Raw genomic sequence first — 16,927 nt, forward strand, 5'->3', positions numbered from 1 at the left:
ACTCAGGTGGAAGAGTTGCTTAAAGAGGGCTCACACATCAGCAGAGCTTCTGGAGCATACACTCACCCCTCCCAGTGGACACAGAAATAGTAAGGTTGTGGAGGCTATCGAGTCAGCTGCTCAAAGGCCACCTCTGAGTGAGCCTGGCTGGGTCCCCTCTTCTATCACATGGACTCCAGCTCCCCACCACTTATGTCCTAGAATGTGTAGGAGCCAGGGAAACAGATGCTTGGAGGCAATGGCATTGTAATAAAGACGCTGCTTTTATTTAGTTTGATATGTTTCTATACAGAATGAAGAAAACACATCTTAAAATCATATAGAAGGAAATAAAAATACATCAGTGGTTGGTGAACACTTGAATGTGAAATTGGCTCTCTGTCTCACAAAGTCCACCGGCCATCGCCTGACTGGTGCTCAGGGGAGGAGGCTGCCTACAAAGGCATTGTTGCTGTTGTTATTCTGTTCACTGCCCCATCGCCTCCATTTGCTATGGCAACAGGCCATTCTGGGCCAGCCATGTCTCTGAGTGGCAGTGCCCAATGGTGTTGCCAGGGGCAACAGAGCTGTTTGGAAGGCCTTTCAAAGCCCTTACCTGGAACATTGGGGATTGTTTATTTTTTGATGAGGTCATCAAAAATAATCTCACCAGGTCAGACCCTACTTGTGCTCGTGACTCTGGGGCACTGCGGAAACTCTGGCTTGGAAGCACTAGGCCCAGTCACAGAGGTCTGCTGAGCGCTCATCCACAGACTCCCACAAAAGGGGCACTGCTCACTCAAGTAATCCACTGGGGGCTGGGGAGAGCAGAGGGACTGAGCCTTGTGGGAGAAGGTGCAATGGGAAGCTCCCCGTACCCTCCTACCTGCCCTCCCCTCCTGAGGCAGCACACAAGAATCCTCTGCAAAAACGGTCGATATGGCTTAGAAGTGGCTGCTCGGTGTGCAAAGGGAGCCTGGGTCCACCCACCTGCCCTCAATCACTGAAGGGATACATTATTGCAAAAGGCATTCCTAAAAGGTACCCCAAATAACTCCCAGACATCAGGAATAGTCATGTTCAAAATGGTTTCTTCCAAAGGAGGAGAATCAAAGCAGAGTGGGTACCCCTGAGACATGGGACAGAGATCCAGATGGATGGATGGACATTCTGCTAAAAAAGGCAAAAGAAGCCCCAGTGTAATTCTAGAATTTAAACTGTTAGGAAAAGGAGGGGAGAAAAAATCAAAATGAGCAAAGCCGTCAGTTCCATGGAATCAACACTAAGAGGTTGTACAAACTGCTGTAAGCATCACCATTTTTAATCTTTTTTTTTTAATAAAACAATTTGAGGCTGTATAAAAACTTTAGTAAAAAATTAGCTTTGAGAACCCACAGATTTTTACTATGAACTATTGCTGGCACTCCTCCCTAGCCAGAAGACCCTTCCCAGTCATTCAGGCCCAAGGCCTGGGACTGGAGCGCCAGAGAAGAGGGGTGGGGTGGGTCAGGGTGGGGCTGTGGACTGGTTGGGACAAAGCGGCCAAGGTCAAGTGAGGAAAGAGTATCACATGACATAAAAATATTGCATCTTCACCAAAATGTCCCCCACTGAGTGTTTCAAAAACCATGATATTCCTTTTTGAGGGAGGAATAACAGACAGAAGAAGGGTAAAAGAAAACAGGTTGATGTGGTCGAGTCCCTCGACCTCCCCAGGCACCCCCATAAGCAGCTGGCCCACCCTGGAGCACCTAGGTTGGGGGCCACGGCCACCACTGCCTCTTGGAGTCCCCTTTCCATGGAAATAAAGACCCCTTGGTGGTGGGCCGCTAGCATGCATGGGGTCAGGGTATGGATGTTCATGGCCCAAGAGGCCCCTCCAGCTTCCAGCCCCTGGCAACAGCGGGAGAGCAAGCCCAGCACCAGGGCCCTGGCCCTTGAGCCAGGGCCGGAAGGCCCCCAGTCAGTCTATGGGGTATCAGAGCAACCAAGTTTACGTAGTGTGAAAAAATAGGATTCCTTTGATAAAAAATACTGTCCCTTGGTCTTCTCTAAGTTTGAAACACCCTGGGAGCTTATTTTTAGCAAAGCAATTTCCCATACCCACCCCAAAATTATACATACAAGTTTAGGTAAACAGCAGATTAAATGTAAAAACTTAACCTTAACTTCTGAAAGTCCTTTGAATTTAATCTTTAGCTACTGTTTTCCATGTTACATCCTGCAGCTAGACACACGTGAATAGAAAAAACAGTACAGTTAGTGTTAAAGGCAAAACGCAGAAGGCCGGGAGGCTGCCCAGCACTGCCTGCGAGTTCATTCACGGTTCCTCGCTCCCTCCATCTACCTCTACTCCAAACGGTGCTTTCAGAGCCAGCCATCAAAAACGCAGCGAAGAATTTTCTATGAACAAACAAAAAGCTGTTAGGCAAAAAATAAAAGTAAAAATGTCCCCAAAGTCTCTCCAGCTGCTTTGGGGTTTAGGAGGACCAGAGAGGGCAGGCTTGTCCAGGCCCCGTGTGTGTCAGTGTGTGCTAGGTCAGGTGTCAGCTCCCAGTGGGCGATGGTCTGCAGGCCACGGATCTCCACAGACAATACCATGTTGTCTCCAGGGCCCTGCCCGACCCCTGCCTCCACCCAGGCGCTTGTGGATTAAGGGGGTACGTAGGGAGGGGGCGACCGGTATGGGGTCATGTTCTTGGGACGGGAGCCCTTGCCCTCCATGGGGGCTGTGAAGGGCGGTGGAGGCTGGTAGGGAGGTGCATTGGGATCCTCATCCCGCAGGGGTGTGTACTCTCCCACGGTGTCCTGGTTCAGAGGAGTGGTCTCGGGCACGCTCTGGTTGGGGTACTCGGGAGGGGGTAGGGGGGCTTTTTCCTCCTGCAGGATGAGTGGCATGCTGGAGGAGGGTGGGGGCTTGGAGTCGTCCAGCTCATCCGCAAAGATGATAGGCACCCCCTTCTTGATGAAGGTGGCCTGGTCCTCAAGGGTGAGCTTGCCCTTCCGCTTCTTGCGATAGCAGATCATGGCAATGATGCCAGCGATGAGCAGAATGGCTGCAACCACCACAGCTGGAATGACCGTGTGCAGGTAGACGTCATCCTCGCTGCTCTTCTCAGGGTCCCTAGCTGGCACCTCCGTAGGTGGTGCCTCTGAGGGCACCTTCTTGGGTGGTGCCACAGGGATAAACTGTAGATGCCGGCAGCTGCCAGAGCCCGTGACAGCAATGCTCATGGCTTTGAAGTCAGGCTCCAAGGCGTTCAAGAAGGCAGCCCGAGGTTTCCCATCATCCTCAGCGATCCTCCGGCTAAGCCCCATGATCTGCTCCTTGGGACAGGGCTCCAGAGGCAGTGTGTTGTTGGTCCATTCCACCACAATGGAGCCCCGTGTGATATTCTGCAGAGTGATGGTACTACAGTTGCGGTCCCCAAAGGCGAAGGCCAGCTTCTTCACCAGGGCAATCTTCTTATGGATGTCATTCAACACTGGTGCTGGGTCACCCACAAATTTGGCCTTGAACCGTGCAGGAGCCTTGTCTCCTTGAGGGCGCCTGTGAACATGGATCTCAAAGGCATCCACAGCTGATAAGCCCCCCTTGTCTGTGGCATGCATGAAATACTCATGCTTGCCCACGTGGCTGCTGTCAGGCAGGCCATACATGAGCTGGCTGTTGCTGTTGAACTGTACCCAAGACTTTTCACCTACAAGCTGCTGCTCCCGAAGCTTCAGAGTCAGCTTCAGCTTATCAGTCGTGGTGTCCTCGTTGTCATAGAAGGTGTCTGATGGGATCTTCACCTCAAAATAGGTGCCAACCCAGGCATCCACCCTGTCAATATGGTTCTTGAGCTCTGGTCGCTGGTTGGGTTCTCCACGGGGCACCCCACTGGTGGTGGTGCGGATGCGAGTAGGTGGGGAGGCAGTTTCCAATCTGGTGATGGGAGCTTTGGTGGTGACCCGGGGCACTGGTCGGGGTGTCCGTGGCTTCTTAGTTGGCCTTCGAGTTGTGGTGGTTGAGGAGTCAGTAGAAGGCGTGGCTGATTTTGGCGTGGATACTCTTGGCTTCTTTGTGGTAGTTGTGGGAGGGGTAACAACTGCTGTGGGCTCCACATAGCCAGGAATGGTCATTGTTGGGCGGATCTGGCCCGAAACTGTGGTGCCAGCCTCTGACACCCGAGTGGGCTGGATGAGGCCTAGAGTTGGGGTCTGAATAATGGCACCTCGAGTCCGAATGGTGACCGTGGGCTTCCCAGGAACAGGATCCCTGACCGGAGGAGCCATGGTCTCTGTTGGGGGAGCAATGGCTGGAGATGTAGGCGTGGGCACAATCCTGGATGGTGGCTCCTGGATAGCTGTGGTTGGGGGCCCAATGGCAGTGACAGGTGTGGGTGTGGCATGGATCTGCCTCCGGATGCGTTTGGGGAGAGGGGGCTTCTTGTTGGCGATATGCCAACCCACCACGGGGTAACCAAGCTGGGCAGACATAGCACCCTCCCTGGCAGGGGCCTCCACACCACGAATGTCAGGCACACTGTTCTGGTTCAGGGAGCAGCCCAGCTTCCAGGAAAGCAGGGCCCCATTCTCTACCACTTTTTTTGCATTTCCTGGCCCAGCCATGAAGGCTGACATGTCAAACAGTCTGTTATTCACCACTGGCACCAGCTTCATGTTGTGAAGTTCCACTTCTGAGAAGCTCCGCATCCTGTGGAGGAGGTCAATCCTTTGCTTTGGGGTCATCTTGGTAAGGTCAGCATCCAGAATTACCGTCAGGACAGTCACAGGCTCATCGGCAGCACAGGCAGATGACACCACATCACCAGGGTCTGGTGATGCTGCCCGCAAGGACTGTGGCTCACTGTGGTCTTCAGGGTAGACCTCAATAGAAAACACGCTGGAGGTCTGGGGGATGTGGCTCCCATTGGCCCCCAGCCGTGCAGCGCTCACGGAAATGTAATGCACACCCTTATCGGTGTCAAGGGGGAGGCCTTCCAGGGTGTGGCTCTCCGAGTCCCAGTGCAGCCAGGACGGCAAGGCCTCCTTCCCTGCCGCTGATACCTAGAAGAGACACCAGTATGAATTCAGTGCTACTGTCACTGCGTAACCTGAAAATGATCACAACAGTTAACCACTGGCCTAGCCTGAACTGTGTGATAGGCTTGAGCTATAATTCAGAATTTTGCTCAAGCAATATGCCTGGTGTAGAGTGACTTTCCTGCTCAGAGCGGAAATGCACACAGGTCTAGGTGCAAGGTACAACTCAAGGTCCCCAAACGACTCACTTTATAACCACCACATTACATTCAAGGATAGTGGGGCACATCTGGGTAGCAAACACAGTTAATTGTATCTAATGCCTTAATTAACCCTGCTTTTCAAACCTCAACAAAAATGACAATAACCAGGATGGGAGACTAGAAACAACTATTCTAGAAGAGAGTTTATCAAAGGCATTCCAAGGAGCTCTGGTCTCTCAAAAAGAGAGTTCTGTTTGGGAAATGTACAGAGCCCACCTCTGGCCTTGGAGAGCCCAGGTACAGAAGCAGGCCTAAGGAACTCATCCCCTTATTCCACCCAACAGCACCTCCCAGACTTATTTCAAGGTGGAAGTCCTTTTCCAAAGGGACATAACTGGTAATACTCAAAGCATCCAAAGGAATGCTACCATAAAGACTTCCACCATCAGCTGACAAGAGGGAAACAAGATTTCCCTTTTACCCAGGCCCCATCTAGGACTCTTCTCACCTTGGGGAAACTCCTTGACTCCTCCCCTCAGTGCAAGGAAGGTGGCACCCATTCTCTAGTCTGCCTGAAGGCACTCTCAGTTCCACTGTCCTGTCCCATCAAATCCAGAGACACACTGGCCAATAGACGGCATTTCTTACTGCCAGCCTCAGTCCAGGAATTGCCCTTAATGGCCATTGCTCGTCAGCAGAGGGACACTAAAATGCTTCCCTCCCTGTAGCAGGAAGGCCAGAGCCATGCCTGTTGGGCTCCCCAGTGGCTCTTGTGCCTTGGGCTTCTGAGTGCTGGGGAGGAGACCCTAAGCTTGTACCTGATCTTCCTAGCCAGGACGCAAGTATCCGAGCAATATGCCATTCCATCAACCTTATCAGAGACCAGACACTTACCCTCCTATAAACAGGCTTCCTACCTCCAGTAAAAACCCATGAGAAGACATCTGACAGTATTAGGAGTTATTATTATTGGGGTTGTCCTTTACTGATGCCCTATATATCACTGAGTTCACTGAGGGTCTGTGAACAGTGCTGCTTTTGCGATACCCCATTCCATCAACTCTAAGGTGCACAATCATCTAATTAATGCACCAGTAAGAATCCTCCATCCCGCCATTCACCACCTACTGCAAACACAGCCAACATCAGAAATGGTAAAATATCTATAAATATGGGTGTCTTCAAATCCATGAAAAACATTAAATATATTTTTCCTTTCAAATCTTTTTAGCTACAAAAAGAATACTTATTTCAAATATTTTGGCTGAAAAACCTATGCTTTAAATTTTTCCAGTTCAATTATGTTAAATATGAAAACTGAAACATTCACATACAAACATATAAAGCAAAGGCTGAATGCTCTTGTTTTAAAAAAAACATGAAGATTTAAGGCCCAAATGGAGTAGTCAGGGAAGCATGAGATGTTTTACACGGGTGGGATAGGAATTGGGGTCCTGAAAGGTGGAGAGTAGGTGAGCGAAGGTGTGGACCCAGGTCTCTGGACACCCAAGGATGTTTCCTAATCCCACTCCATCTCAATGGCCACCACCGGGATGAGAGCACATCTGGCGGGGCGGGGGGGCAGACAGAGGACAAAGGGAGGACCTATACTGGAGTTCTGGGTAAAGTCAACCAAGGAGAAGCCAACTGTAGAGGAGACTGAACAGGGCCAGGAGAGACCAGAAGAGGCTCCAGAGGTGGGTGCCAATTGGCTGGCCAAGTTCAAGGGACATTCCTGAGTGGCCAGGCAGCTAGGCCTGTGCCCAGCCCTGTGTGTTCCATCAGCACAGATGAGTAAGCAGCCCCAGTGCTTTTCCAAGTCTGTCTCTGGCTACTCAAGGTCTCTTTCTCTCTTTCTTTCTTTCTTTCTTTATTGGTGAGGAAGATTGGCCCTGAGCTAACATCTGTTGCCAATCTTCCTGTTTGTTTTTTCCCTCCTCAAAGCCCCAGTACATAGTTATACATCCTAGTTGTAGGTTCTTCTAGTTCTTCTATGTGGGACACCACCTCTGCATGGCTTGAGGAGCAGTATATAGGTCCACGCCCAGGATCCCAACCGCTGAACCCCAGGCAGCCAAAGTGGAGCACGTGAACTTAACCACTACGCCACCGGGCTGGCCCCCAACAAGGGCACTTTACAACACGGAACAGAGAAGGGCCCCGCCTCCTCAAGCTTCCCAGCCTGGCTCACTTTCTTTTTTGCTGATCCCAACAGCCACCGTTCTGTTGTCAGATATTTCCTAAGGAATAAACCCCAGCTACTCTTGGTCCATGGCTCTCACGCACAGCCAGTCTTGGAAGACATACACTTATTTAAACTATGCCAAATAACATTATAACATGTTAATAACATGTAACATAACAAACATTAAAGAAAACTCCAAGTTTCACTAAGCAAATTATAACGCTCAATTGCAAACTGGGAGACGGAAGAGCAGAAGTGGTAGCTAGCTTTATTTTGATTATTGAAACAAATTCTTTCACTATCATCTACCCACAGCTTTATAGATACTTGGGAAAAGCCACGTCAGAAAAACAGAGCTAAGCCTCTCCAACCTGCTCACCTGCCTTTCCCTCTACATATTCCAGCTCCTCAGAGTCCTGGAGTCCCAGCCATGCCCTGGCCACAGGACAAGTGTCCAACTTGGATCTACAGCCCTGAAGCAGACAGTCGCCAGGATCTTGGGTACTTTTCAGACAGGAAGGAAAGGTACTAACCTGACTGTTCTAAAACCCATGCATCTCTGAGCATCTTGGTACTGGGAACGTTAGGCCCAGGCAGCACTTTGAATGGCAATGATTCATTTTAATAGAAGGGCCATAGGAAGCAAAACAAATGTGAGTTCCATAAGGAATCTAGCCAAGCCACAGACATGCTGACATCTCTGCATTTTCAAGGCCATTGGAAGAAAGCCCCTTAACATGCCTGAAGGGCTGGCAGCATCCACAATGCCTGAAGGATTCCACTTGTGGCCCCTCCCTCCCAAGGGCACTCAATTGAGGGAATGTTCTAAGATGCAACTCCTGCTCTACCCTAACAAAGCAGGAGTCCCTCAGCCCAAGGAAACTTTAAACATCCTCCTCAGCCTTCAACACTTCCAGGCTCTGGTCTTCTTTTCCTCTCAGGGCCTAAGGGTGAAGTGGGATATGAAAGCTCCTTCTGAGAGATGCAGCCCCTATGACAAGCCAGGACTCATCCCTATTAATAACAGCCTACCCGAAGGGAAGCCCCATCTCTAGGAGCCTTTGGCTGAATCCCAGCTCCAGGCAGGCTGAGGCTTGACCCACCGCAGCCCATTTTCTCACCTGTGAAAAGGGGAAACAACGCCATCCTTGGATGATCACAAGGCCAGGCACATGCTGGACTCTTTATCAATGCTGGTTCCCCACTCACTCCTGTCGGCTGAGAGAGGACCCAGTACACATTGTAAGGCTGCTGCAAGAACAGGTCGAGGGCACTCTGCGGCTGGCCTTGGACCCAGCCCACACTGAGGCCTTGTTTCCCAGTTCATATCCCAAAGCATCAAAGGGAAGTGGGGAGGCTGCAGGCAAGTAGAAGCCAGGCTCCTACAGAGGAATAAGGCCGAGGCTGGGGACCTTCAGAGACCTGCTTGCCTGTTAAGACCTGTCTGCCAGGAGTGAATGAAAACCCTGGGGCGGGGGGGGGGGGGGAAGCGGGTAGGGGGAGTCGGGAGGGGGATGGACCTGCTGCTGCAAGTGATAGCCCAAAGACCAGTATTCACCTCCTCTTCAGTCTAAAACAGGTGTGCTAAATCCTGGCATATTTGAGCATGAGATTTTGACTATCCATGGAGTCCCTGGTTTATGCATATAAAAATTTCTGCCCCAGCTGTACTGTAACTACCCACAATTAACCCCCTAAGGGCTGCAGGCTAGGAATGACAGGCAAGGGGCAGGAACCAGAGATCTGTGTGAAGTGCTCATCAGCACCAGGACATGTGTTTGGGGTGACAGGCTGGTCCTCGCCATGGAACTCCCCCAGGGTTTCAGCTCACTCAGCCCTCTATCACCAAACACCAACAATACCTTGGAGTTGTGGGAGACAAGGCATGCTAACCTTATAAAGCAGTCATCTTGGAAAGAAGCCTTCAGGCAGTAAGAACAGCTACAAGAGGCAGAAACTGCAGGAGTAAGCCTGATTTGAGAAGATCATAGGCTGTAGCTCAGAGGCCACGCAGAAGGAGCCAGAAATCTTTCCAGTTTCAGCCACCATCAGAGAGGACATGCTTGCAAGATGGAAAGCAAGCCCAGCACTGGGGAAAACAAGACTTCAAACAGCCACACACCCAGTTTTAGAAATTCTGATCCATAAAGTACATTTTGCCAGCCCTGGTGGTCTAGTGGTTAAGATCTGGTGCTCTCACCACGGTGGCCCAGGTTCATTTCCCAGTCAGGGAACCACACCACCCATCTGTTGGTTATCATACTGTGGTGGCTGCATGTGGCTGTGATGCTGAAAGCCATGCAAATACCTGTAGGGTCACCCATGGTGGACAGGTTTCAGACTAACAAAGACTAGGAAGAAGGACCTGGACATGTACCTCCCAAAAAATTGGCCAAGAAAACCCTACAAATAGCACAATTATCTGATACAGCACTGGAAGGTGAGATGATGGTGCAAAAAGACCAAGCAGGGTTCAGCTCTGCCGTACACAGGGTTGCAAGGAGTTGGAATCCACTCAATGGCACTAACAACAAAAAGTACATCCCCAAATATTAAGAATCAAAACCACAAAAACCTGGGCAGACCCATAAAGAGTTAAAGACTACCCACCCAGTGATGCCCACAATGAATCACCATGACCAATGACTAGGGAACTGCCAAATGTGAAGGCTTTGGTCACTCATCAATCTATACCAGCAGATGACTAGTAAATGACTCCCTGTTCAGTTCTGAGGCATTCTCTCCAACTGCTTTGCTGATGCCCTCTCTCACACAATAGACTGTCAAACACCCAGTCTGATAAAGATACAGCACCTGTGTTAAAACACCATGCAACACAAGCAAAGTCTCTCACCCCAAACTAGTATCCTTCCACACTTGGAGAAACAGCAAAGGGGCAGAGGAGCTCCATTACTCAGTCCCTCATCAAAAGGCAGGTTTCTACCCAGGATGAGCCAGCCAGCTAGGCATAGCTGAAAGACAAAACTGAAGAATTAGACTCTCATCAGGGCCTAATTAATTATATGACTGTTGGCTTCAGAAACCAAGAAAACCTAAGCTTTACGGGTAAGATATCACCTATACAGGAGTTGTGGGACTTAGAAACGGCAAGCAAACACTCTAGAAAGATGGGTAAGCACTTTCACACCCATGTCACTTGCGTGAGCTAATGATGGCCAGTAAAGAAGGATCTTTAGAATAAAAATATAAACAAGAAACTGCATTTGGTGAGAATTCCCTCACATTATAAACCTTTTGGAGGGTTCTTTGGGCCTCAGTGGTAGCACCTTCCAACCAACACCTCTGAATTCCCCACAGATGTGCAAGAGGTTCTTCTCAGTGATCCATTTCAAAGTGGCATGAACTGCTGCCTTGTGACACCCCACTGCTTGGACCTCTAGCAGCCTGCCCTGGCAAAGTGTCCACCTCCCTCAGACCTGGTCACCGGCTCCTGACCCTTCAGCCCTCTCACCCCTCAGTCAAACTGTAGAGCTGGGCCAACCTGCAGCCATCTATGGCTGGGAATACCATAGGGAATACCCTGGAGGCACTCACACGTGAGGTGGTCAAGGCCTCCTTGGGGCAGGCTGACCAGGAGCGCTCCTCTGCTCAGGGAGGTAGGAAATGGTCGTTTTGAGGAAGTCTGAACCTCCAATCAAGTTTCAGAAGCCCCCATCGTGTTGACTCACATTCAAGGTGAGCCTGTGTCTGTGCCACGGACTATGACAATGAGACAAATCTGCTCTGTGGCCAAACTCAGCTTCTGCAAATGATGCACATGCATAGTCACATGGCTGGGCTGCAGGGAGATGGCACAGGTCCACAGGAAGAGCCTCTGGATTGAGGTCAAAGGGCCAAGACTGGGGCCGGTCCTGTGGCCGAGTGGTTAAGTTTGCATGCTCCGCTTCAGTGAGCCAGGGTTTCGGCAGTTCGGATCCTGGGCGTGGACGTGGCACCACTCATCAAGCCACGCTGTGACAGCATTCTACATGCCACAACTAGAAGGACCCACAAGTAAAAATCTGCAACTATGTACCCGGGGGGGCTTTTGGGAGAAAAAGGAAAAACAAAATCAAAAAAAAAAAAAAAAAGGGCCAAGACTTTGTCCCCACGAGGTGAGGAACCATGGTGAAACTGGGTATGAGGGGCCTTTGCTTTGCTGAGTAAAGCAGAGCCAAGAGAGATAATCACTGGTCCTGCTGCTAGATATGCAAACCTCAAACCAGCACACAGCTTACGCCACAAAGGCCAAGGCCACAGGATCACATTCTGAACACAATCGCACAGCCCAATCAGTACCCTTCTGGTCTGAGTTATGAAGTATTTTACCTGACATTAACTGTTCTTAACTAAAAACAAAAATTAGTATTTTTCCCCCAAAAGTAAGGGACAACTTCGCATAGTTACAGCCATTAATAAAATTCTTAGGATCCTCAATCCCAAACCCTGACATCATCTATTTTTACTTTGTCATATTCTTGCAGTCCTTGTAATTTTTTTTTTTTAAACATAGAGGCCTGTATTTTCAGTAAGTATTTGAGTTGATGTGTCTGGACAAATGCCATTCTGACAACCCACCCCCAAGGATGCCTTCCTTCGCCAACCCGCATTTCCCCGGTGTGCTGTGTTCACAAGGGGTCCATTCAGAGCCAGGAAACACCCACTCAAGGCAGAAAGAAACTGCAGTTCATCTCACGCAGGCGGGGCTGCCACAAAGCTCTCAAGCATCCAAAGAAATGCTCCTTTCATGAGCTCCCCTTCCTGGCTAAAAAGAGTGTCCATTGTTCTCAGGGGAACAATTGAGTGCCCACACCAGCAGCTAAGAGCACAGTCCCAGGAAGGGCTGCTCCCAGTCTGCCGACATCTTGGGCTGAGAGAAAGTCCACATTGTCTCCAGGCAAGGAGGCTAAGAGGAAGTAGGGATGAAAAGCCATCATTGCAGGCTCTACCAAAATGAGGTATTTGAGGGGGCTCTAGAGGGGCAGCCTAGTCATTTCATGAGATGCAAAGATGTCTCTCCTGACCACGCTAGAGAGGAGGGGTTAGAACGTCTCTAGGCATATAATCATCTTCGTCACACAGCCCCACACTCACTCAAGTCAGAGGAGAAGTACCTGCAGGAAACCAACACCAATCTCAAAGGAGACAAGAGTCAGGATGGGTAACGTATACTATAGCTAACTCAGGACAGCCTATGATCCACCCAGCAAAGGTCAAGCTGGCTTCTGTGTGACCCAACCCCACAAACCCTGATGAGGAGGGACAATGCTCCAGGATCCAAAGGCAACTGTGAGAGCAAAGAAAAGACAAGATCTTGGATGAGCTTTTCATACAGGCATCCAGTCTCATTCAAGGGGGCAGAAGACAGGACCATCTGCTTTGGGGTATCCTGAGGCCACAGGAAAGGAGAGAGTCCCCGGGACAAGTCTCTCAGGAAGGTCATGCTGGCCAGAAGGGCCTGGAGACAGCCCGCAGTCCATTCTTGCATCATCAGGTCAATGGAATCCACCTGGGAGTTAAGCTGGGGTGGATAACATGAAATCAATTCCTAAGGCAGAGCTAGAGAACAGCAGGGGAAGTAATAGGTGCCAGCCAGGCTGAGACTGGACGAGAGCTGTCTGGATATGAAAGGGTATCAAGCATGGGACACAGCACTACAGGACTACATCCTCCAGGCAAGCAAGTCCCCTCTTCTTTCTCCTGACCTGCTTCCTTGCTGTGTGGTATATAAAGTACAGGGAAGCCCTTGTTTTAGGAACTGATGTTACCTGATGGGTACACCTGACTAACATCAAGCAGCACACCCCCTGCCACTGTGATTCCACAACAGAGTTGCCACAACCATACAGGTCAAAGAAGGCTTGGAAAGTGGCTAGTGCAACTCACATAGCATGAGGCTTAACCTTCTACCACTTCAACAGATTTTTACTCAGTCTGCTACAAACACTAACTTATTCCATCACCAACCCCTATGTACATCACCTGACCAGTCAGCAAGTATGACAACCACATCATCTAATCTCATCAGATCTCAGGAGAGACCATGCTCTACCTGAGTCCTGATTAGGCAACTTGGCCATGTCCAAATTGGCAGGAAGACCAACCCTCACTGGGAACCCCACATGAAGCTCGGGCAAAGTTAGTCTCTTGCTGCCCTTGACATGGGCTGGCATTTCTCCCTGCACACAGCCAGGGAGACTTTGACAATCCAAAGCAGGTTTGTAGGCACTGAAAGGGTCCTCATTCCCTCTGCCAGCCTATAAACATTTGAGGGCCTATATGATGGGAGTCAAACATGCAGAATAACAAAAGATAAGAATTTCAAGTACAAAAATTTGCTAAGAAGAAGATAACACAGGGTTTTGTGGCAAAGCTACTTTCATCCAGGTGGAGAAAAAGGGCTCCAATGCCCCAGACAATGTTCAAGCTAAGCCTGAAGAGGTGGCTGTACCCATGTCAACAGAAGAAAGAACCAACCAGAGGCCTGGGGTGGGCCATGAGCTTGGCATGTTTGTGGAACAGAAAGAAGCTGGTGTAGCTGGGACACAGTATGCAAAGGGAAAGGCAAGAGAGAGGAGGCCAGAGGCCAGATCACATGGGGCTTGATTCTAAGTGCAGCTCAGTAATGGCGGGGGGGGGGGGGGCGTTACAAAGATAAAGATGTCTCTTGCCTTAGCATGGAAAAGAGAGTGACGGGTCAAGAACAGAGGTGGGGAGCCTGGGAAGGGGTGAGCAAATGGTAGCTTAGATGACAGTAATAGTGATGGATATGATTTGGAGGTTACCCCAACAAGCCTCCTGGGGACCAAGATCTGAAATGTTCCTCACATACACAAGAATATCGGGCAGCCATTCAAAGTTACATTCCCAAAGAATACTTAATAACCAGGGGAAAAAAACTCAAGCTACACTGAATGAAAAATGGTTAAAAAAAATACATCCAGTGTGGACAGCCACATGCAAAAGAATGAAAGTAGACCATTATCTTACGCCATACACAGAAATAAACTCAAAATGGATCAAAGACTTGAAGGTAAGGCCTGAAACCATAAAAGTCCTGGAAGAAAATACAGGTAGTACACTCTTTGACATAGATCTTAAAAAGATCTTTTCGAATACCATGTCTTCTCAGACTAGGGAAACAAAAGAAAAAATAAACAAGTGGGACTTCATCAGACTAAAGAGCTTCTGCAAGGCGAAGGAAGCCAGGAATCAAACAAAAAGACAACCCACCAAGTGGGAGAAAATATTTGCAAATCATATATCTGACAAGGGTTTAATCTCCATAATATATAAAGAACTCACACAACTGAACACAACCAAACAACCTGATCAAAAAATGGGCAGAGGATATGAACAGACATTTCTCCAAAGAAGATATACAGATGGCCAATAGGCACATGAAAAGATGTTCAACATCACTAATCATCAGGGAAATGCAAATCAAAACTACACTAAGATATTGCCTTACACCCATTAAAATGGCTATAATCACTAAGACAAAAAGTAACAAATGGTGGAGAGGGTGTGGAGAAAAGGGAACCATCATACACTGCTGGTGGGAATGCAAACTGGTGCAGCCACTATGGAAAACAGTATGGAGATTTCTCAAAAAACTTATAGAAATACCATATGACTCAGCTATCCCACTACTGGGTATCTATCCAAAGAACTTTAAATCAATAACTCAAAGTGACTTATGCACCCCTATGTTCACTGCAGCATTATTCACAGTAGCCAAGACAGGGAAGTAACCCAAGTACCCACCGACCGATGATTGGATAAAGAAGATGTGGTGTATATATATACAATGGAATACCACTCAGCCATAAAAAAAAAGACAAAATCGTCCCATTCGCAACAACATGGATGGACCTGGAGGGTATTATGTTAAGTGAAATAAGCAAGACAGAGAAAGACAAACACCATATGGTTTCACTCATATGTGGAAGATAAACACTTGGACAAAGAAAACAGTTCAGGTGTTACCAGGGAAAGGGTGCTGGGAGGTGGGCACAAAGGGTGAAGGGGAGCACTCATATGGTGACAAATAATAATGTACAACTGAAATTTTACAATGCTGTAAACTATTATGAACTCAATAATAATAATAAAAAAAAATATGTCCAGTGTGATCTCAGGTCTGTCCAAGATGTCTTTGTATGTATGTGACATGGACAGCTCTTGATGAACATAGAAAATAATGGAGGAGTTTGCTGACTGGTAGGAATCACAAGAGACTGTCTCTTTTTTTTTTTTTTTAAAAGATTGGCACCTGAGCTAACATCCGTTGCCAATGTTTTTTTTTCTTCTTCTTTCCCCCAAAGCCCCCCCCAAAGTACACCGTTGTATATTCTAGTTGTAGGTCCTTCTAGTTCAGCTATGTGGGACAATGCCTCAGCGCGACTTGATGAGTGGTGCTAGGTCGGCGCCCAGGATCTGAACTAGCAAAAGCCTGGGCCACTGAAGCGGAGTGTGCAAACTTAACTGCTTGGCCATGGGGCTGGCCTTTTTTTTTTTTTTTGGCTGAGGAAAACTCACCTTGAACTAACATCCATACCAATCTTCCTATATTTTTTAGTACATGGGCCACCAGCACAGCATGGCACTAACAGAGCGGTGTAGGTCTGTCCCTGGGATCCAAACCCGGGGCTGCCAAGCAGAATGTGCTGACCTTAACCATTAGGCCACCAGGGCTGGCCCACAAGAGATTTTCTTTCTCCCTTTTCTACAATGTACATTTATACATCATTATTATAATAAGGAGAAAAAACTAACTCCTTTAATATAAAGACTTCCCAATCCCGTTTTACACATAGGGAGATCAAAGTTCCAGGAATGAAGTCAGGCTTTCTGATCTGATTTCCCACTCCACAGAACCCTGATGGTAAGACTGCGGGGGATGAAAAGTCACACACCTTTATCTGCTTTTCTACAGGCTGATCAGCTACTAAATGGTCTGCTTTATACTGATAAATATGCTCAGATAAAAATCCTGTTTTCCCAGTAAAATCTCTTTACTCCTCTGGTGAATAAGCCTGTTAAATGTCTCTCTGCCAGATACAGCAATTATCCAGCTCACTGTATAGATGCAAGGCACCTCTGGTCAAGACTAATCCATGTAAAACATCCCAATGGCCAGTGGAACAAAGGCAATCACCGCAGAGTTTGGATATTCAGAAGATCAAATTTGATGCTGGGCAAGAAAGGTACCTCCAAAATTGCCATTCTTCATCTATTGGTCAGACTAGCATCTGGCTAGCTGGGGTATTATGAAGATTGCATGGAAATCTTTTGCAAACCCTCTATGAAGTAGACAGAGCTCCATGGAAGTAAGCCAGGATCTTCAGAAGTATGACCACCTCTGAGAACATAAGGTCACCCTGCAAATAAGCCATAACCTGAAGATAAGGGGAGCAAGAGAGAAAAGGAAGAGAGTACAAGAAGGGTGCAGGTAGGGAGTGGGTCTGCCCAGATTTAAAGGAAAGGGGCAAAGACCCACCTCTCAGTGGGAAAAGCGGTATAGAATTTG

At 48.5% G+C, this 16,927-nt stretch overlaps 1 protein-coding gene across 10 annotated transcripts in view; it reads right to left on the reverse strand.

Moving 5' to 3' along the window:
- Positions 1 to 242: 242 nt before the first annotated feature.
- Positions 243 to 16,927, reverse strand: part of DAG1 (dystroglycan 1) — a 59,036-nt gene continuing 42,351 nt past the window's right edge. For all 10 annotated transcript variants that reach the window (XM_044754962.2, XM_014840427.3, XM_044754963.2 and 7 more), the window contains one exon: positions 243 to 5,031. In XM_044754962.2, coding sequence (XP_044610897.1) covers positions 2,632 to 5,031 — 2,400 coding nt within the window. In that variant the 3' untranslated portion in view covers positions 243 to 2,631. The remainder of the gene's footprint in view (positions 5,032 to 16,927) is intronic.

The sequence above is a fragment of the Equus asinus genome, chromosome 21 (assembly GCF_041296235.1).
Source record: "Equus asinus isolate D_3611 breed Donkey chromosome 21, EquAss-T2T_v2, whole genome shotgun sequence".
Taxonomy (NCBI): domain Eukaryota; kingdom Metazoa; phylum Chordata; class Mammalia; order Perissodactyla; family Equidae; genus Equus; species Equus asinus.